This window comes from Diabrotica virgifera, chromosome 9 (assembly GCF_917563875.1).
Source record: "Diabrotica virgifera virgifera chromosome 9, PGI_DIABVI_V3a".
Taxonomy (NCBI): Eukaryota; Metazoa; Arthropoda; class Insecta; order Coleoptera; family Chrysomelidae; genus Diabrotica; species Diabrotica virgifera.
This window is the reverse complement of record NC_065451.1, coordinates 76,447,478-76,470,497: the sequence shown is the minus strand read 5'-3', so window position 1 is coordinate 76,470,497 and position 23,020 is coordinate 76,447,478. Positions and strand designations below refer to the sequence as shown.

Sequence of the window (23,020 nt, the reverse complement as noted above, 5' to 3'; positions counted from 1 at the left end):
TTCAGAGAGAAAAGAGAAACACTGTCTGATTAATATCGGGAGAGAGCAGTCCAGTTTTTAAAAAGTGAGAAGTCAGTGTAAAGTGGTGAAATCGGCCTTTGCGAGCAGAATCAAGTTGAAACGAAATTGTTGACCGGTTGAGAAGTAAAATTTTCCTGTGTCCGAGGAAGATTCCTTTGTTCTGTCTAGAACGAGTAGCTGATTGGTATCTATTTGCACAAGATATCGAGCAAGGAGGAAACTGAGTAGAGAATTCTAGCGAGTCCTGGTTTTGTTTGTTTTTGAAGCAGTTTTGACGAGAGGGACCTTTTCGCAATATCAAAAGAGTACGTGTGGGAGAATCAAGGACAACGCAATCTGGGAAAAGAAGGAGTGAAGAAACAAAAAGGTTAGTCAAATCATTTGTCGAAACGGAGAGAGCTTGTTTATATCCATACCATATATGCTCAATTTTTTTTTTTTGTATTGAACAGTTCTATAACTCAGTTAGTCATTCCAATTTTAAGTAATCAATTCAAAGGAGAAAAGTAAATTTTATCAAATTTAGTACGAATAAATAATAATTTATTTAAATAATTTTTTTTTTTGTTAAAACAAGGAGACATCAGAATTAAAGCTTGATTTATTAAGTAAGAAATTGTTGCAACAAATTTAGATTTTAGTATTTTTTTCAAATCTTATTTATACGGCATATTGGATAAATAAATATAGATTACATTTATATGATATTGAATGTGTTTAATTTCCCTGTTTTATCCTGGAAGGAGTAAGCAACTAGAGATACTAGAAGCCACAAATCAAACGTATTGCATCGAATACAAAATTAGTCCTGAGAATAAAGTTTATTAGAAAATTTAATTTGAATTTGGTTTTGTTTTACATAGGCAGAAATTAAAATAATTGAGTAATTAATTAAATTAAGAATTTGCTAATCAATCTAATAAAAGAGATAAAGTACAGTATAACAATACATATACATATTATATAGTTCTATGTCGTATTCATAAGCTTTCTCTTGTATTGTTCTAAGTATAAATATGTTGTCTGTAGTGGCCCTATTTGGTCTGAATCCATTTTGATAATCACCAATTATATTTTGGGAGTATTCTGACAATCTAGTGTAGATAATGCCAGAAAGGATTTTGTATATTACATTTAGCAATGTAATTGGTCTGCAATTCTGGCATTCCCTCTTATCTCCTTTTTTATATATTGGCTGTATAATACCAACTGCCCATTCCTCCGGCATTTGCTCCTTGGTCCATACCAACTTTATCAGGTAATGGATTCTTCCCCAGAGTTCGGGTCCTCCATATTTCAATAATTCTGCCGAAACTCCATCTGATCCTGGCGCTTTACTGTTTTTCAGTTTCTTTATTATTTGAACTACTTCTTCATAACTCGGATTTTCAATGTGCTGCTCCGCCGTAAAATATATTGTCTCGTTTTGATCATTTCCGTTGTCTGCACTTAGGTTTTCCTCAAAGTATTTTTTCCATCTCATTATAATTTTTTGTTTTCCTGTTAGTAGTTGTCCGTCCTTGTCTTTGCATATTGTCAATTTTAGTCTGAATGACTGTGTACTTTTTTTATTTTTTTATAGAATTTTTTGCTCTCGTGTCTCGTGTCTGTTGTTATGTTCTAGGATTTCTTGTACTTGTTATTTCAAAGCCTCTGTTTTTTTTTCTTCTGCATATTCTAGTCGCTTGTATTCTCTTTTTGTTATACATCTCTCTGCTACTTCTTGTGTTTCTTTGAAGTTGGTTAAGCCTAGTTTGCCTTTTTTACTCTACTGCAGTTCTGCATTGATCTTCATACCATTAGGCATTTCTTTGCCTTTTGGCTTTTCCGACAGGTTCCTCTGCAGATTCCGTTATTATTGTTTTTAATTGTCTTCATTCTTCCTTTGCAGTATCTTCCTCTCTTGTTCAGGTGAGTTTTATTTGGAGAGTATTGTGATATTCGTGTGTCTTTGTTGGACTTTTGAATCTTTCAGCATTCCATTTTTTTATTTGGCTATTTTCCCTTTTGCCACTGTCGCGATTTTCTGTCGCAATTTTGCCCCCATAAGATAGTAATCTGAGTCAGAGTTCGCCCCGAGATACGTTCTGACATTAGTTATGTCTGTTGCCAATCTTTTTGAGATGAGGATGTGGTCAATTTGATTGGTTTCATTGGTTCCTGGTATTTTCCATGTTCCTTTAAGGATATATTTTCTCTGGAAGTTAGTGCTGACAACTACATAATTATTTGCTGATGCAAATTGTGCAACCATAGGTCTATTTTGACTGTTTCATTATGCAAACTATGTTTCCCAAATATGGGTCAAGGAACTGCATCTACAGAATACCCCGTGAATGCAACAATTTCTATATGGGAAAAACTGCAAGACTGCTAGGAATAACAGGAATTTCGACAAATGACAGATATGGAAACATGTCTAGGACAAGGAACACATACCACGGTGGAAAGATGCATCAGTAATCATGAAAGAAACAGACATGAAGAAAAAAAAATCAAAGAAGCAGTGCTATTCCTATCAAATGAAAAAAAATGTGTAGCACATTCATTAGCACAATGCAGCAGACTTTGGTTGCCGATACTTAAAGAAGAGGAGAATAACAAGAACATTACCAAAATAGAGGATAAATAAATGTAAAACAGATGTCTCTATTATACACTATACATTGGCAACACACAATATAATATAATAACACAATTTACAATTTTTATCCCAAAACTAATTATAACAAACACAGAATCACAGAGCACATATAATTAATTCCCCAAAATACACATAATAATATACAATTTGATGTATCATCTATATAAATAAAAATGAATGTTTGTATGTATGTACATATGTATGTATGTATCTTATAGACTCGCAAACTATGCATTTTATCGTATAATGATCTTAATGAAAGTTGTTGTGCATGAACCCGGGAAGTTTTCTGAGTTGGTACGACTAACCTAAGTGAAAAGGGGGCTTGCCCCCTCCCCCCATAATTATTTTTTATTCAAGTTATACTTATTTACGATCGAGGGTGAAATTTTATACTTGCCTGGCGCATGCGCAGACAGACAGTACGTAGTTCGATGCTAATCTTTCTAATTATGTATGTTTCAGCGCAAATAAGTCATTAAAAGAATATTAGTGTTTTTAGTAAATGTATTATTTATTATAACTTTTGTGTCTTTGGATTTGTTTTCCTCGGGAATAAAATATTGTATAATAATTGTAAGTATATTTACTTTTAAATTTTTCAGTATGTATGAGAAAGCTTGTAAGCTGTCAAAGCAAAGGCAGTTTAGCTCGGTGGTAGCGCGTTCGACCGGAGATCAAGAGGTCTCTGGTTCAATTCCGTGTGTTATCTAACTTTTTTTTATTTTTAGTATTGTTTTAGTAAAAATTTTTGGAAAGTAGTGAGTAAAAATTAGTTTAATTTTTAAATACAAATAAACTGTTGAAAGTATATTTATTTCGTTGAAATCATATAGTAGCAGTATAACTTCTTACGTGCGTACAACACATATACGTTAGAACACAGAAGTTATACGTGCGTATAACTTCTTATGTGCGTACACATTTTTTTTAGACAAACCGTTTTTTGTAAATATTATATGATTTAAAACTAAAATATACATTCAACCCTAATTTTTCATTTTTCTATCACCAACCGTTATTTTTTAATAGCCATCTAAAAATTTGTCTCTTAATGTTTGTATGTATGTATGTATGTATGTATGTACCTTATAGACTCGCAAACTATGCATTTTATCGTATAATAATATTAATGAAATTTGTTGTGCATGAACCCTGGAAGGTTTCATTATATATTTCTACAAAGGCCATTTAACACTACAAATTTAGTACTATTTAGTATAAAATTTAGGGGAAGTAGAAATGAACAGTAAATATAATAATATTTTTATCTTTTTAATTGTTCTAAGTTTTGAACTGAATTTAACGTCGTGTCGTGTCATCTCCCATTATACAAACTCAACTGACTAACTGGCGATTAAACGGACGGCGATGAAATGGACTGGCGATGAATCGGCGGCATCGAAACTGCATCAATGAACCGGAACGATCAAACGTGCCATTCCGATTTTGTTTTGACTGTAATATGACATAACCTCGACAAATAATTGGGGTTATACACAGGTTTTAACGAAATTCTCTTTAATTTTTTTTTGAGGACGATTTTCGGAATGGAAATCGAAACGTCTCTATTTTTAGGTAAGAGGTAATGTAATTATCATTACAACCAAACTGTGACTAATCCCGTATAAATATAATACTTAAATTGATCATGCCTCAAGATAACAGTTTCGGAACTTTAAGAAAATAAAAAATAAGTAAAATCCTTTATAAAAGGTATATTTATTAAAATTCCCGAAAAAGGGCTACATCACAAAAGCAGAACTAGTTTTCGAGCTGATTACAGATCATCAACAGTGCTGACAAGATGTTGACATACTAAGCCACCAAAGTTGGAAATATTTGGGTAAAAACCCTTTAAACTTAATCATAGGAAACATTACCTATAATTATTAAAATAAACATGAATGTATTAGAAATCACATGAATTAGGCCCCGGGTACCATCTGACTTGGTAAATCTGGCAACTGAGCCAACGATCGTTCAACAAGTGAACAACTCAATTGAGGGTCAGATGGTACCCGAGGCCTAATTCATGTGATATCTAATACATCCATGTTTATTTTAATAATTATAGTCAATGTTTCTATGACTGATTAAGTTTAAAGGGTTTTTTGTAGAATGTAATACTTCCTTAATAATTCAAAAATGAATAACCATTTTCAATTTCGTTGCAAAACGAAAATACAGCTGCACCATATTCTACTCCAATCAGAGAGTGCAGCAAGCACCTCTACCGGTTTCGAAACTTATTAGTCTCTCATCAGAAGGCACATATGCTGCTCTCTCTGATCCAACCAAAACAAACCCCGACGTGCAGTCCCGAACGAGTACATGTTTACTCTGATTGGAGTACGAAGGGAACCATTCTCGTTGGAACTTTACCGCACTGAGCAGATGGGACGTGAATTATAAATTGTAAAATTCCCTCATCTTCCTTAGTCTCAGCATCCGTATGGCTTCCAAATTGTAGAAGCCTCGGAGGTGAAACCAGAGAAGGTTCCCATTGTTTTCAGTCTGGTGGGATGTAGAGTAATATTAGGTTGTTTTATATGCCATTAGAGTAAAAACTTAGTCTTTTGCTAGCAGTTGCCGCTAGGGCATCTATGCAATTTCATTCGTTGCAATCCGAGACTGCACGTCTGGGTTTGCTTTGGTTGGATCAGAGAGAGCAGCATATGTGCCTCCTGATAAGAGACTAATAAATTTCGAAACCGGTAGAGGTGCTTGCTGCACACTATGATTGGACTAGAATATGGTGCGGCTGTATTTTCGTTTTGCAACGAAATTGAAAATGGCTATTCATTTTTGATTTACATGTTTACTCTGATTGGAATACGAAGGGAACCATTCTCGTTGGAACTTTACCGCGCCGGGCAGATGGGACGTGAATTATAAATTGTAAAATTCCCTCATCTTCCTTAGTCTCAGCATCCGCATGGCTTGCAAATTGTAGAAGCCTCGGAGGTGTAACCAGAGAAGGTTCCCATTGTTTTCAGCCTGGTGGGATGTAGAATCACATTATGTTGTTTTATATGCCATTAGAGTGAAAACTTAGTCTTTTCCTTAATAATATTTATGGTGTTCTGTGGCAGTGAAGTGACGCAGAATGACGTCATGACAGGTGGGATTGTGAAATATAGGTTATATTGAAGTTAATGGCGACACAAGCACATGCAAATTAGTAATTATTATTAGTTGGAATATATAATAAAACTAAGAAGAAAAGAACAAGCGTTTTAAACCCCCAAATAACATTTTTACCCAAATATTTTCATTTTGGTGGTTAGCATGTCAGCATTATTTTAGCACTGATGATGTTCTGCTGTAGTTGTAGTTCTGCTTTTGTGATGTAGCCCTTTTTAGGGAATTTTAATAAATATACCTTTTTTATAGGATTTTACGTATTTTTTGTAATATCACCGGTCCGGAATAAGAATGACGTAACTGCAAAAAGCCAAATTTCCCAGGAGAGCAAAAAACGATTTTTAAATATTTAAGATAGGCATTAAATAAGGAGTAATCTTCCAGGAGCATCGGTATGGCGTTTATTGTTACAATGATGGCTTTTACAGTTGCGTTTTACAGATGGCTAATTTAATCCCCCCATTTCAACCCCTTTTACAGTTGCGTCATTCTACATCTAAACATTTTTAAATATTTAAAATAGTGATTAAATAAAGAGTAACCGTCCGGAGCCTCGGTATGGCCTTTATTCTTACAATGATGACTTTTAGTTTCATCCCCATAGGTTCGAATTTCATTATTTCAATTTAATCGCCCCAATTTTGAACCCGATCCACAGTTGCATCATTCTTGATATCACATTATCTTGACACATTATCTTAATTTATTCCCCCCATTGTTAACCTGTAACGGTGCGAAGGTCACTAGTACAGTCGAACCCGCTTATTGGAATAGCCTTTGTGCCAAGCAAAAAAATTCCTATAACCGGGATATTCTAATAACCGATCATTGGTTGCTACTATAAATGTTTCGGGACCTCAAATTTCTATTCCTTAAACCGGGATATTCCTTTAAGAGGTATTCTAATAAGCGGGTTCGACTGTATTTTCTAATCACTGACACTTTCGCTATACCCTGTATTTTGAATTCGTTAAAACCAGGTTTGTGTTTCAGGGACTGTCGAATCTTTTCATGCATGATAATGATTCTCACGAACGTCGAATGTATAATCTGTTTTATGCAGAATGTGACGTAGTTGTTTTTTATCAGTGGTGTTTGCTTGGAAGCTCACCGCCGAAAGAATCGAAGTCATAAATATTTCAGTAAATTGTTTTTATCGACAGCGGGACTGGAAAATGTTTATGTTATAGGATAAGTGGTTCAGAGATAAGAGCTGTGAGTTTGTCAACAAGTCGCAGGTGTCTTTTTTCTGAGTAAGCTATTTTCATGGGAAAAGTAGGTGGTACGAACTATAGAGATATGTTTGTTTATTCTCTTCAGGATTGGACGAGCTGTTTTGGTGTGCGTCAGAGGGTTTAACCTAGAGCGAAATTTTCAATTTTCTATTGGTCAAGATTTTGATTATTTGAGTGTCTTACCCCCATTGTTGATGGGGAAGATTAAATGATTTTTGGAAGGGGCGTTTGGTTTAGGAATCTTCTCTTGAATTGGGACGAGGAGAGAAGTTACGTTTGGGCTGAAAAACAGTCTAGTTTGAGCCGTCAAGAAGTCAAGTTGAGCTAGCCTCGGAAGGTCTGGAGGATTGCAGTACCTGAAAGGTGGAAGTTTCAGTTTCTTTGAGTATAGTGAAGATATTATGCAATTTTATTGCAAAAGTCTTTGTGTTGGAGTTAAAGTGTTTGTTCCAGTATGGTCTAAACAAGCCGTATGCCACCACGTTTCGCTGTTTTGGGCGAACGCGATATCTTATACCAATATTGGTATAATAAATTTCTCTTACTTGCAAGCAGGAGTTAGGAGTTTTCTTTTGTGTTACTAGTTTTAACACCATAATTAAAGCACGGAGTTGCTTATATTTTAGTACTGTTTTGATCCCGTTTAATAAACTAGAAAACAAATTATTTTAATAATTTTGTTTGAGTAGTGCCGTTTTGTTGTGCGAAATAAATTCAATGCTGCATTTTTCTATAAACTATGTAATGTGAGTAAGCTGATGTACTGTTGTTGTATCTATTCATATGTAAAGTGACATTTAGTGGAGTGAATTGTGCCTTGGACTTAAAACTAACCAAGAAGATATAGGACTATGATGTACAAGGTATTATTTTTTCTATGTAAAACTTTTCATTTTCTTTTCGGTAATCACGTACTCTCTTTGTAACACCGCAAGAGATCACAGATTTAATTTAATTTTGTTTCAATAAAAAAATGTTTTATTTGCAAAATACAATTTTATTATTTCTCTTTTGCTTCTCTCTTGTTTCGTAAGTACAACAAAGATTTGGCTGAGTAAAGACATAGATAAGGTAAGTCACGCCATAAGTATTTTGTATATTTTGTATTGACTATGTATTTGTTTAATTTTTGAATTAGTTTTTTTACGTTTCTATTTTTGTATTTTTTTGTTCCCATAAGGTAACCAGTGGCGCCCAATATTTTATTTCTTTTTATTTTACATTCTTATTCTGATTTTTCTATTTTTTTTACTTCTAAGCTAATAAGAGAATATTAATAACATCCCGTTAAGAACCATCCCATATCTCTTCCGTTACTGAGCAACCGTGGACTTGTTCTCCAAATTGTGTACCACGTCACATCCTCTTACGACATAGGGACCGTTCAAGTATTACGTAACTTAGGTTGGGGGGGAGGGTCAAAAATCTTCAAAAATTGCGTTACGCAATAGTTAAACGCCCATTAGAGTGCGTTACGTAGGGGGGGAGGGGGGTCAAAAATCTTCAAAAATCGCATTACGTAATACTTGAACGCTACCATATCAACATCGTGTCAAATTCTATTTCCCATTCATGTTTCAAACCCTATTTACAGTTGCGTCATTTTTCATCTGAAACAAGGTCTAAGATGGTGTGTATTTCAATAACGACGCAACTACCCTGTAGTGGCTCAGCACATAGTTACAATAGTTACAGTTCTGTTGCTTTTGTATCAACTGTATACAGTATTTTAGAAGTTAATTAGGCAATAAACAGGAATTGACAAAATTTTCAATTACGTCATTCTTATTCCGGACCGGCGATATGTGGTATACAGCCAGCTACAGGAAAACCTTTTTCCTTGTGGATTTCTTAAGAAAATAGTTTCAGAACGATGAAAAGTGTCGTGCTCCACATAAAATAATACTAATGAATACTTACCAGGTTCTACGATGACATCAGTTACAGCATCTGCTTTGCCTGTTCTATTGCTAGCCAAGCACAAATAATTACCGACATGTTCCAATTGGATATCGTTGAAGCTAATGTATCCGCCTTTAGCAGTAACTGAACTGGGCATGTCACTTACAGCTGCCGGCGAGAAGATTTCGAAGGGTTGGTCACCAGTGGCACTGGAGTTGGTTAAATGATACTGGCCTAGATGGGCTATTAGTCTAGATGAATTCAAAGTAATCCTTGGAGGAACTATAAAAAGGAAGGCATAAATAACATATATAAGTGCGATTATAAACAACCTAGAGATAGGCTATTATGTTCAAAATAAGAGAGCTAAGATGAACTGCAACGTTAACGGGGTTTTATTGTTTCATATGCTCAATGGATCTCTAGATATGAAAAATCCACTGAGTGCTTAAAAGGCTGCGTTTTTAAGAAAGGGGTGAATTAATCCTTAGGCACAAGGTGCATTAGGGTAAGTTCTATGCACTTTTGGTACAAACACGTCTACAGAAAAATCGTTTCAGCTTAAATTTACTATCGAAATATCACCTTTTAAATTTTTTTTTTACAAAAATGTATTAAAAAAAGCAGAAAAACACGAAAGAAAGCAATTTTATTTTTTGTCACATACTTTTTTTCCACGGGGATATAGGCATTGTTTCGCAGAAAAAAAGCTTCCTTTCTCATTTAAAATACGTTTGGCAGAAGTTGTAGGTATATTCAATGATACATTTAGTAGGAAGAGAAGTAAATTTACTTTAACGTGGTGAATTATAGAAGGTTCTATGAATATTTTTTTAAGCAAAATATGGTTTTTGGAAGTTTTATACTTTTAACGATTTGTGATATGTTTTACGATTATTTTTAAATTTCTCATTATAACTTTTTTTTTCTTCTACATTTAGATATATACATTGCTGAATACAAAAGCTTGTTTTCTTTATTTTAAAATGGTATATTGCAAAAAATGCTAGAACTATTAAGATATGCTATTTCAAAGTGTGAGATATACACATATAATATGTCCTACTAAGTTGCCACTTGGAACCAAATGGAAAACTTCCTCATTGTTAATTTTCTGAAACAAAATAATTCTTCATAAAATGCTCTGAATAGCATAAAACCTAAGATGTAATCATCAGATATCAAATTTTGTTAATAGTATACGAAGTATGTTAAAAAATATGAATTTCGCTCAAGAGTAAACCCTTATATTTCACAATATGGAAAAGTGTTATTAAGAAAAGTTATTTGGAATTAACAATTATGTTCTAATATGCAATTATATTCTTCTAATTGAAAAAAAAAATTAAAGTTTTTTTCAAATTACGGATACCCTTGGATATCCTACGGATATCTTGTTTAAAAATAGTCCTACAATTTTTTACAGTATGTACATTATTTTAAAGTAAAGAAAATAAGCTTTCTTTTTTATTCCACAATGTATATATTTACCTAAATGTACAAGAAAAAAGTTATAATAAGAAATTTAAAAAATAATCGTAAAACATATCAAAAATCGTTAAAAGTATAAAACGTTGAAAACCATAATATTATCTTGCTTAAAAATAGTCATTAGTCAAAATAGTCATACAACCTTCTGTAATAGACCATTTTAAAGGCAATTGACTTCTCCTTACTACGGAATGTACAACTGAATATACCTATAACTGCGTAAAAAAAGTTACAGAACAATGTTTGCGAAATAATACGGAAAATTACCCAAAATTGCTGAGTGGCGAAATTTGAAAAATCAGATTTCGGAAATTATGAATTCTAAAGACTATTACAAAACGTCAATTTAAAGAGGAAGGATGGAAGTTTTTTTCTGTGAAGCAATACTTATACCTGTATCCCCGTGAAAAAAACTTTTGGGGCAAAAAACGAAATTGCTTTCTTTCGTGTTTTTTTTTTTGCTTTTTTGAAATATTTTTGACTTATACTTCGATAGTAAATTTAATCTGGAACAATTTTTCTGTAGACGTGAAAACACACCCCTTTAAATTGTAGCACTTCGCGGTTTTTTCATATTTAGAGGCCCATTGACCATAGGAAACAATAAAACCCCCGGTAACTTTGCAGTTCCTTGCTAAAGTACATAATCAGTAGCCTAAGATTTAGATGTTATTAATTTTGATTACCTCTCAACTGAACTAACTTTTCTTCGTTATTGATATTTTATGGACTTTACGGTCTTTAAATGTTTATTTTTCTTGGTACATACATATATTAGTTATGTTGAGACTGGCTGATTGACATGCCATTAAAAAAAGAAAAAAAAAAGATTTAGATTACGTATTTACATTAATTTTAAATAAGCTGCAACTTCAAAAACGTGTTATTTGATAATAGTATTTTCTTTTTCATGTTTATTCATTCCAGGTCTTGGATTAATTTTCCTTCGTTCTCTTGGTCTACTGTTTCCTTTTGTTCTGTATTCTTTTTGTTTATCTTCAAGTCTTTTACTCTTATTATCTATTTGCGTGATTACCCAACTTTCATATCCATATCCAATGTAGTTCGTAAACCAATTATTAAAAATAAATGATCTTGTGTTTTCCATACACATACAGAGTGTGTTTTATATATCGTCCTAATGTGAAAAATACAAAGTCCAAAATACCTGATTTTACAGGAGATACAAAAAACTAATTGTGCCCAACTCCACTTGTATACAACTAAATATATTGTGAAAATTGCACAAGTCCCTAAAAAATTATCAAATGTTTAATTATCAAACAATATGTTATGTAATTTAAACCTGTACCTTGTAGGTACTCACCCGTTTACAATGAGAAAGCTTTTTATTGTATAAACATCAGAAAAGCACCAATACGTTTGAACGCTTTGCCACTAACAAGACCGGACTTGTGGGACTTGTGCAGATTTCATATGGTTTTCAACATTAATGGACTGTATGCAGATTTTATTTTCACAATTTTAGCAAAATCTAGTAAACCAAATTAGAAGAAAACAGCGCCCTACATACCTTTTGAATAATACTAACACAGTGGTTCTCAAAGTGGGTGATAACGCCCCCTTGTGGGCGCTGGAGGCCTCTAGGGGGCGGTAAAGGGCACAGAGAAGATTGGGGGGCGTTGAAGCGGTTTACAGGGGCAATGGCTAATTTAATTTTTTACCACAATAATTAATCAGTTTATTAAAATATCAAAAAAAAACAACACAATTCTATTACAAAAATTATCTTTAAAGAATACTCAAAAATATCAAAACTGCTTTTTCTAGAAAATATAATAATACTCTAGCTCTCTGAGAGGAAAACCTACCTACTGGTTATAATACCGCTTTTTATCGATTCCCCGCCCGCTGCCGAGGCCGAGGCGAGGCCCGCCCGCTGCCTCATATAAAAGCGCACGCCATCCAGTCATGTCATTCGACAATCTGCTCTACTAGGGACCGAACGTCTCAGACGTCAAGGAGCATTGCGTTATTACGAAAACAAGTGAATTTAGTGACGAGATAAAGTGCTGTACGTACAGTGCCTAATTTGCTCAGTAAGAATACTGTGAGTGGTGTCATTAGCAAGTTTTTAATACTCGATTCTTTACTTCGGCATTTTTGAAGACAAAATTATGTCGGAAGCAAAAAAGAAGAAACGGCAGTACAGCGCGGAATATATAAAATATGGATTTATTGAAAATCCTACAAATCCATCTTCGCCTATGTGCCTTCTTTGTCAAAAAACATTTTCGAATGAAGCGATGAAACCCTCAAGGTTGCAAGATCATTTGAATAAAATGCATTCAGATAAAAAAGACAAAAATGTGACTTATTTTCAAGACTTGGAAAAGAAGCACGCAGCTCAGCCAACTGTGTCAAAACTTTTTTCAGCGGCTTCTAAGCAAGACGAGGACGGACTCCGAGCTTCCTACAATATCTCCTTGCTAATTGCTCGAACAGGTAAACCTCACACTATTGGAGAGGATTTAATTTTACCGGCAATAAAAGAAGTAATAACTACTGTGCTCCATAAACCAGCGGCAGATATTATCCGAAAAATTCCTTTGAGCAATAGTTCCTTGCAAAGACGAATTGATGAGATGGCTGAAAACATTGAAGAGTCGTTGTGCAATCATCTGAACACTTCTAAATTCTCAATTCAGTTAGATGAGTCCACTTTACCAACTGGTGAAGCATTGTTGCTGTCATACGTGAGGTTTATTAAAAATGATAAAATATGTCAAGAACTATTATTTGCCAGAAATTTAGAGACCGATACAAAAGGAGAGACCATATTTAATACACTGGAAAAATTTTGTGATGAGAAAGAAATTCCACTGAAGAATATTATATCAGCTGCTACGGATGGCGCTCCGGCTATGACAGGACGTCACAAAGGCTTCATAGCGTACTTAAAAAATAAAATTCCAGATGTGCTCGCTGTACATTGCGTCGTTCATAGACAACATTTGGTTGCGAGAAATTTGAGTGAGCGTCTCTCTCAATCACTGCAATATATCATCACAGCAGTCAATAAAATCCGAAACAGCTCTTTAAATGACCGATTATTTAATCAGCTTTGTGTTGCTAATGATGAAGATTTCAACCGATTGCTATTTCACACAGAAGTACGTTGGTTATCAAGAGGTAACTGTCTGACTCGATTTTACAATCTGTTTGAGTCTGTGAGAGAGTTCTTGGAAAACAAATACAAAGAATTGCACGACAACCTCATCACTTCAAAGAATGATATTGCGTACTTGACAGACCTATATAAATTATTTAATGATGTCAATCTCCAACTTCAAGGTGACGACTCGAATTTGATTAAAACAAAAAATGTCATTGCTGCTTTTGCAGCTAAACTGCTCTTATACAAGAATAATATCGGCAGACGTGAGTTTCACAATTTCCCTAATTTGTCAGCAGTATCCTTCAACAACGACGACTTGCTTGTTTACTGCCAACATTTGGAGAACCTCCACAGGAATTTCACAGAACGATTCCAGGACATTTTAAACTTGGAAATACCGGACTGGGTGTTGGATCCTTTTTCAAATGTCAACACAGCAGGATCACCCCAGCTGGAAGAAGAACTCATAGAACTGACAACGAACGAGGAAATAAAAATAAAATTCAAAAATGGATACCAAGAATTTTGGCTACAAAGGCTAATCCCGCAATTGCACCCTGGATTGTGGTCCATCGTTCAACTATTTTTGATAGCATTCCCATCATCGTATTTGTGTGAACGTGGATTTAGTGCTGTGACAACGTTGCTAACTAAAAAGAGAAATCGGTTGCAGGTTACCAAACGCGGTGACTTACGGCTGTTTTTGAGTAAATTCGAGCCTGATATTAACAAACTTGTTAAAAATCATCAGATTCATCCTTCACATTAGATTAGTTTTAAAATTCAAATTGAAATGTTTGTTTTAATAACATGAATAAAAGTTTTTCTAATATTACAAAATGGTCAGAAAGTCTTATTTTCACATGACACGCATAATTTAATTATTAAAATAATGACTGCGATTGTGATTCTTAAGATGTAGTAAAGTAAAAAAAAAATGGGGGGCGCTAGAAAATAATTAATTTTCGATGTGGGCGGCAGACAAAATAAGTTTGAGAACCTATGTACTAACAGATGCCATCAAATTTTGGAATTATTCATTTTTCATATTAGGCCGACGATATTGAAAAACCTTAGGACTTAGTTATCTCGGAAACAGTTTGCACGATTTTCATAGGTTTTGGTAAGTAAGAGTTTTGCGATGCGGCCGATATTATGGTGGTATTTACATTGTTGTCAGATCCTTCGAAAATCTGATAGACTCTCTTATTTCAAATGTAACACTCTATCTATTTTTTGCGGTTGGAAGTCCTTTAGAAATACTGATTATTTTTTACGTAATGTTGCCTATACCTTAATGCCATAATTTCGGAGTTACTGCTACATTTATTTAAAAAAAATTAAACAACTTTAAAAATCAAGTTTTTCGGCCAGGGCAGATATCATTTTAGATTTTTTGTATAATCCTAACAAAAAAGGCATATGTATTTTTTTCTAAAATTGATCGATTTTGAGTTATAAAAAATTTAAAACTGAAAAAAACGAAAAATAACGATTTTTAAGGCTCAAAAACACATGTAAAAATATTATTTTTTAAATTACGAAGTACCTAAATTCAGGTTCAAAACTTTCTATCAGTTACCGATAAGTATCTTGACATATTTTGTTATTTAAAAATATTGTTTTTTACTTGTGGTAGAAGAGCAAAGTATGCTAAATGTGCAGTCACTTGAGCGCTTTGGGGACCTATTGGGTTGTGAAGAGTAGGTCCTAACATCAAAAAAAGTTAAGTAAAGTTTTCTCTTTTAGTGGGGACTTTCCATTTTTAATTTAATTTTCCATTTCCAATAATTGTTTTTTTAGATTATAGCGCCATCTATCCATGATTTGAAAATTGTCTCGAATAAAAGTTACTTATTTTTACGTAATGAATCCAAATCTGTAATAAAAAATGGGGGCTCCTATTTAAGATTTTAAAGTAACCCCCCATTCCATCTCCGTCGGGGGTCGTGTTGGGTGTCATTCGATAGATTTTTCAAAAATATTGAATAAGTGTATTTTTCAGTTTTTCGCACGGTAGATACAGACCGGTATGCTCGTCAATAAATCAAAATGTGTACCCCGACGCGCATGATGTTTTGTTCAGTTTTTATGTATTAACAAAGACATGCCGGGTTGTGCCGTAGCTAATTGTAAGAATTATAATCAGGTGACGAAAGGATCAGACATAAAATACTTTCGATTTCCTCAAAATGAAGAGTTTGTAAAGCAATGGGTGGTTGCAAGTCGGCGCCAAGATGACAACATACAGGACTTATTCCATTTCAAAAAGGGATATTGCTTACTAATAGATCTCTGAAAGAGTTACTTCCTTACCTACAAGCAAAATACAACGTTGACTATATTTTTACATCGAAGCTGAATCAGGACGTGCTAGAGAACTTTTTTTCTTATATTCGAGGAATGGGTGGTGCAAACGATCATCCTTCGCCAATAGATTTTAAATATAGATTAAGGTGATATATTTTAGGAAAAAATTCGGCGGCGGTCTTTACAGAATGTCGCAATACTATTGAAACTACTGAATCTTTTCGGCTCATACGTAAGTAACAGCTCAATAGAAAGTCCTCAATTGACAAGCGATATTTCGGCATAAGAAGATATTTGCTTGACAAAAAAATGCTGTCTAATTTGATAGAAAAAACTGAAGGTTCGAAAAATCTCAGTCCGAAGAGGACAAAATACTTCAAAATAAATTTATAGAAGCTCACTACTTGGAGGAGGATCATATAACTGACGATGATATTTTGAAAGTCGCAGAAAATTATGAGGTGAAAGAAAAAATTCATCGGGGCTCTTTAAAGTATGTTGCTGGTTTTGTGGCATACAAATTCAAGCATAAATATAGTTTAGGAAACCCTACAAAAACCTGTGAGACACATATGGAACCAGATTGGCTACAGTCTCAAGAGGTTCTCTTATGTACCCAAACGAAGAATTGTGGGAAGCTGCACTAAAAATGGAATCACTGTTTTGTACAATCCATGGAAGCTCTGTGTCAATAAAAACTAAAATCTTTCAAGAGCTGGCACAGAAAACTTTGACTCAACTTGTGAATATCACGATACCATTTGAGGTACTTCTTTGCCTCAGTAGGATACGTATATATATAAGATTAAGAGAAATGAACAGACAGCTTAGTTTGAGTAACTGTCAAAGAAAACTTGACAAAAAAATATCAAAAGTTTGTTAACTCTAAGAAATAAATTTTGATAATGTATAAATAGGTATTCAATAAATGTGCAATAAATCTTCATTATAAATTGTCGGCCGGATTCATTATTGGCATAGGCGTACCAGGGGGGATTTGGGGGTTATAACCCCCTCATTTGAATGTAATTTGAGCTCTATACGCTTAACAGCATTACTACTCCATATCCCCCCCAGAGACCATCAAGTAGTTGTGTTGGGACCTTAGGATCATTCTGGTTACACCTCTGATTATTGTAACATTGTAAAGTAATCTAATGTTGGAAAATGCAAATTAAAGTTTGAAGATATTTTGTAACCTCTAATTATTGTAAAGTTAAGTAATTCGTAAAGTGTTTTTAATATTTAACCATTCCACCTACTTTGTTCAAAATACACGATTTTCGAAATATTCCAGTAATGAATCCGACCATCGAAATATGTATAAAATAGAATTTATTTGCATGCTTATTAATTGAAAAAACATTATTATATTCCTACATTATGAATTAATATTAATTAATATGAATATACACATTTTATGTAGCGGCGAAATGTCGAAAATAGTTGTTTTATTTTTCATTAATCAGAAAACCTATACCCAAAAAAATGTTAAAAATTGTAAACTACACACCATATAAAATAAAGTACCAAATATTCATGCTTATATTTTAATATTAACCGACTAACAGGGCAAGCGTTATTAGTGTTCTAATAGAAACTTTGCTTCGCATGTGACGTCACTCCTTAGCTAGCGTGCTGCGTATAGACATACCGGTCTCTGTCACGGTGATTTTTCGATCTGATGTTCATTTCGCAAAATATCGCGGGATTCGTATTTAAAATATTAAATTTACCCCCACCCCTCTCCGTGGGAAGTCGTGTTTGGTAACATTCGATAGCTTTTTGAAAAATATTGAGTACCTATGTATTTTTTCCTTTTTCGATCTGTCATTTATTTCGCGAAATATTTGTTTTTTTCTTGTGAAACTTTGGGACTCACCCATTTCCTTACGCCCCGCTCAAATCGTCAGATTTTTGAAATATACACTGTTTTGCATGTACTTAACTAACCTTATCTTAATCTGACGATTTCGAGTTTTTCTAAGGATAGATTTTTTTTTCGGTCTCCCCCTTAGCGAACTCCCCTGCATTAAGAGCCAATACATGGTAGAGATACATTATCAGGGTACAAGGTTTCTCCCATGTAATAATCTGACTCGCTCGAGTAACTGCAAAAATCTCCACTTGGGCTTCCCTACCATTGTTAATACAGTCAGATCACCCGTCTTCAAAATGTTTTAAAATAAAACATGAACACAATAATAATAATTATTCGTAACAGAAGCTGAAAAGAAGAAGGTTTGAGCTTGAATTTAGGTACTTCGTAATTTCAAAAATAATATTTTTTGCTCAGAATACAGTAGGTACCAACCTTTTACGATGACATCAACTTCAGCACTTGCTTTGCCACCTCGATTCTTAGCCACGCACAAATATTTACCGGCATGTTCCATTTGGATATTGTTGAACCCAATGACTCTGTCTCTGATATAAACTGATTTGGGCATGCTATGTTCCCAAGCCGACCAGGAGATGTCAATGGGTTGCTCGCCATTGGCGTAGCAGTCGACAAAACCAGAATCGCCTAGACGGAGTTCTAGTCTAGTCGAAGATAAGTTGATTCTTGGAGGGACTATAAAAAAGAAAACATAATCAGTGGCGTAACAAACTCCTTCGAGGCCCCCGCAGAATTAGAAATGGGGCCCCTTTAAAAATTTACTAAATGCAACTTGTGTAACAAAAACTTATATGTATTATAGCCCAGTAAATAAACGTGAAATACCGTGTAATTTTAAGTGTCACCACAGAAGTGGTCAAGTCAATACTTTTCGAAATATGTAGTCGGAGAGATAGAAGCGGATTTTGTGCGTGATAAGTAATATGAAAAAACTATACGGGGATATGTTGAATTAGTTGTGTACATGACTTTCACCAACGGCCGGAAACCAGAGTGGGGGCCGAGGGTAGTTATAAGGGGTCAAAGTCGCGGTTTTTATTATTTTTTTGTGACGCTAATGATCGAGATAGTGCACCAAAATTTGGCAATAAGTAGGTCATGACGTAACTAAGTAAAATCTCTAGGGGCGGAACGCTGCGTGGCCGACAAAGGACTGGGGGTAGGGGAGAATATAAAAAATATAATGTGTTTTTTGCGACGTTCGTGATTGAGATAATGGACCAAAATTTGGGAATAAGTAGATCATGATATTACTAAGTAAAATCCCCAGAGCCGGAAACCAGACTGGGGGACGAGGGTAGTTATAAGGGTCAAAGTCGCCGTTTTTATTTTGTGACGCTCATGATCGAGATAGTGCACCAAAATTTGGGAATAAGTAGGTCATGACGTAACTAAGTAAAATCTCCAGGGGTGGCACGCTGCGTTGCCGACAAAGGGGTGGGGCAGGGGTAAATACAAAAAATATAAGGGGTTTTTGGCGACATTCGTGATTGAGAGAGTACACCAAAATTTGGGAATAAGTAGACCATGACATAACTAAGGAAAATCCTCCTAAAAGCCGAAAACCCGAGGTGGGGGACGAGGGTAGTTATAAGGGGTAAAAGTCGCCGTATTTAATTTTTTTGTGACGCTCATGATCGAGATAGTGCACCAAAATTTGGGAATAAGTAGGTCATGAGGTAACTAAGTACAATCTCCAGGGGTGGAACGCTGCGTGGCCGATAAAAGGGTGGGGTTAGGTGTGAACATAAAAAATATAAGGGGTTTTTTGCGACGTTCTAGATTGAGATAGTGCACCAAATTTGGGAATAAGTAGTCCATGACTTAGCTAAGTAAAATACCAGAGTTGGGGATAAGGGTAGTTTTAAGGGGTCAAAGTCGCAGTGTGTATTATTTTTTTGTGACCCGGCACAACATTTGTCCACACGCAGCGTTCCGCCCCTGGAGATTTTACTTAGTTACGTCATGACCAACTTACTCCCAAATTTTGGTGCACTATCTCCATCATGAGCGCCACAAAAAAAAATTATAAAAACCGCGACTTTTACCCCTTATAACTACCCTCGTCCGCCACTCTGGTTTCCGCCTCTGGGGATATTACTTAGTTATGTCAGGGTCTACTTATTCCCAAATTTTGGTGCACTATCTCAATCACGAACGTCGCAAAAAACCCCTTACATTTTTTTATATTCACCCCTGCCCCACCCCTTTGTCGGCCACGCAGCGTTCCACTTCTGGAGATTTTACTTAGTTACGTCATAAACTACTTCTTCCCAAATTTTGGTGCACTATATTAATCATGAGCTTCACAAAAAAATAATAAAAAACGGGATTTTGACCCCTTATAACTACCTTCCTCTCCCACTCTGGTTTCCGGCTCTGGGGATTTAACTTATCTATGTCATGGTCTACTTATACCCAAATTTTGGTGCACTATCTCAATCACGAACGTCGCAAGAAACCCCTTATATTTTTTATATTTACCCTTACCCCACCCCTTTACCGCTAGAGATTTTACTTAGGTACGTCATGACCTACTTATTCCCAAATTTTGTTGCACTATCTCGATCATGAGCGTCATAAAAAAATAATAAAAACCGCGACTTTGACCTCTTATAACCACCCTCGGCCCCCACTTTGGTTTCCGGCCGTTGGTGAAAGTCATATACACAACTAATTTAACATATCCCCGTATAGTTTTTCCATATTACTTACCACGCACAAAATCCGCTTCCAGCTCTTAGACTAATGTATTTGCGAATAAAAATTTTTATTCTTAAAAAAAAACATGTTTTAGGCGGTTTTTCGCAAATAACTCAAAAAGTACCTAAGTATTTAATCGAATAAAATATTCCTTGCAAAAATGTAGCTTATAATAATTACACTTTTATAAAAAAGAACTTTTTTATAATAAAACGTTTTTATTATTTATAGGAGAGAATATAAAATAATTTGACGATATAAAATGCTTAAAATTCCAAAAATTACACTATAATAAAAAAGTACTTTTTATAATAACACGGTTTTGTTATATATAGGACACAATATGTTTCGAAAGAATAAAATATGAATTTTTGGTAGGTGTATTAACTGTTAAAATTATAATTCCAAAAATTACACTAGTATAAAAAAGTACTTTTTATAATACCAACGTTGTTTAAAATGGTATATATAATATTTATATATAATAATTAACTTATAAAATACGAATTTTAAGTATATCAACTTTTAATTATTTTTTTAAAAAAATTAAAGAAAGATACGCAACCGCCGTGTTCGATCTAGGGAACTCTCGGTCTGCAGTGTAATGCCACTGACCCACCACCAATTTGTAGATATCGATTTATTAATGTACTTTAAAATATACCCTATTTCACGAACATACGCCTGTTTTGGATTACTTCGACAACGAATATTTTACTGTGCAAAATAAGAAGAACGACAGTAAATTGCAAATTACATTGTTGTTTATTGGAATAATTATTAGCGCCATTTACTTTCGTACTTCTTATGTTGCACAGTAAAATATTCGTTGTCGAAATAATCCAAAACAGGCGTATGTTCGTGGAATGGCCCATATCATTGCATTAGCCATATTTTTAAAATAGTTTGAAATAAAAAAATCGATTTATCCATTCAGGATGATTGATTAGTGGGGAAAAGCTCCGTAGATCCGTTATAGTAATATATAGCAATAAAAGGTAATAACAAAAATTTTAGCCAACTTTGATTACAGATTGATAATCAGTAATCGTAAATTATCAGTTTTAGACAATTCAGTCATGGCTTACCTAAAATTTGGAAAGATTTAGACCCGTGATTAATAATTTGCTCTGAAAAATGAAAATATCTCAAAAACTAATAAATTTAGACGTAGGGAATATTATATATATATATATATATATATATATATATATAAATTAAAGTAAGGTATTAGTACTTTTCGATAGTGATATAAAATACAGGGTGTTCCATTTAAAATTACTGAGAAAATAATTTACTTGCGTTTTGACTCATCCTGTATTCAATATAAAGAAAATCAGGAATATCAATTATTTATGAAAATTTTGACAATAAGTAAAAAATATGGCATCAATAAACCATTGCCGTTGTGCTTATTTTTATTTATACAGAGAGTTGAACTTGTTACGATTTTTATATAAAATTTGTTATAACTTTGTAAATACTCTGTATAACAGACAACAAATATATGGTGTCCCATTTAAAAATACAAAAGTTTGATCTGCCACTATGTTATCGAGCACCCTGTAAAATTCTAACTAATTTTGTAATGTGAAGCTCAAAGTTGGCTACAATTTTTGTTATTACCTTTTATCGCTATCCATTACTATAACGGATCTACGGAGCTTTACCCTACTAATCAATCACCCTGCATAATAGCAGTTAAATATTGCATTGTTAGCTAGTTTAAAGCTATTCTGAAAATTTCAGGTACCTACGTAGCCTAGAACTATTTTTAAAATGGATTACAAATTTGCGGAGTCCGTGACACCGACCAAGCCAAGTATATACATAAAAACGTTTTAAAAAATGTCTATCGACCCAGTAAAAGCAAAGTTGTAGCTCATGAAAAATTGTTATTATTCGTCAAATTCCAAATCGAATATTTCAACGTGAAATAGCCAAAAAATAAAGCACTTTTCGTGGAAAACTCATTAAAACTTTTTTAAAGTGTTTAAAAAAGATTTATTTTTATTTTTTTATAAAAGTTTCTAGTGCCAAAACTAATCAAGTTGCGTTCAAAATAAAGTTCACCCGTTTTTTGTGAAAAAACGTGAAAATCTCCAAATATTTAGCACCCTAAATGAAACTAATCATTGCCGCTATGCAAATAACTTAACTTTTTATATATATGACCTTGTAATAAATAGTGTGATGTTACTGCCTTCTAGGTCGTAATTAATTAAAACTCTCTTAGTTCAAATACATTATATTATTTACTTTTAACTCCGTCTACAATTAACCATAACAATGGGTTTACATATCACAGTAACGACCTACCGTCACATTGCTCAATTACTAATTACTATAAATAATTATAACGATAACGATGATCCGTATCATCGGGCGTTCACTTATATACATGATGAACTCCCGCAACCTCACGCTCGGCCTTGGTCAAGGGCGAACGATGAATGATATATGTTTTTCTTTGAATAACACATCTTTTGTACAGGGTGATATTATAATACCACACCTCCCCGTTTTGT

General features: G+C 34.0%; 1 protein-coding gene across 3 annotated transcripts in view; it reads right to left on the bottom strand.

Annotated features, from left to right (window-relative positions):
* The window catches only part of LOC114341322 (hemicentin-2), a 162,116-nt gene that overhangs the window by 48,132 nt on the left and 90,964 nt on the right, over positions 1-23,020 (bottom strand). For all 3 annotated transcript variants that reach the window (XM_028292114.2, XM_050662110.1, XM_050662109.1), the window contains 2 exons: positions 18,204-18,464; positions 8,968-9,231 (listed from right to left, as the gene is read on the bottom strand). In XM_028292114.2, coding sequence (XP_028147915.2) covers positions 8,968-9,231; positions 18,204-18,464 — 525 coding nt within the window. The remainder of the gene's footprint in view (positions 1-8,967; positions 9,232-18,203; positions 18,465-23,020) is intronic.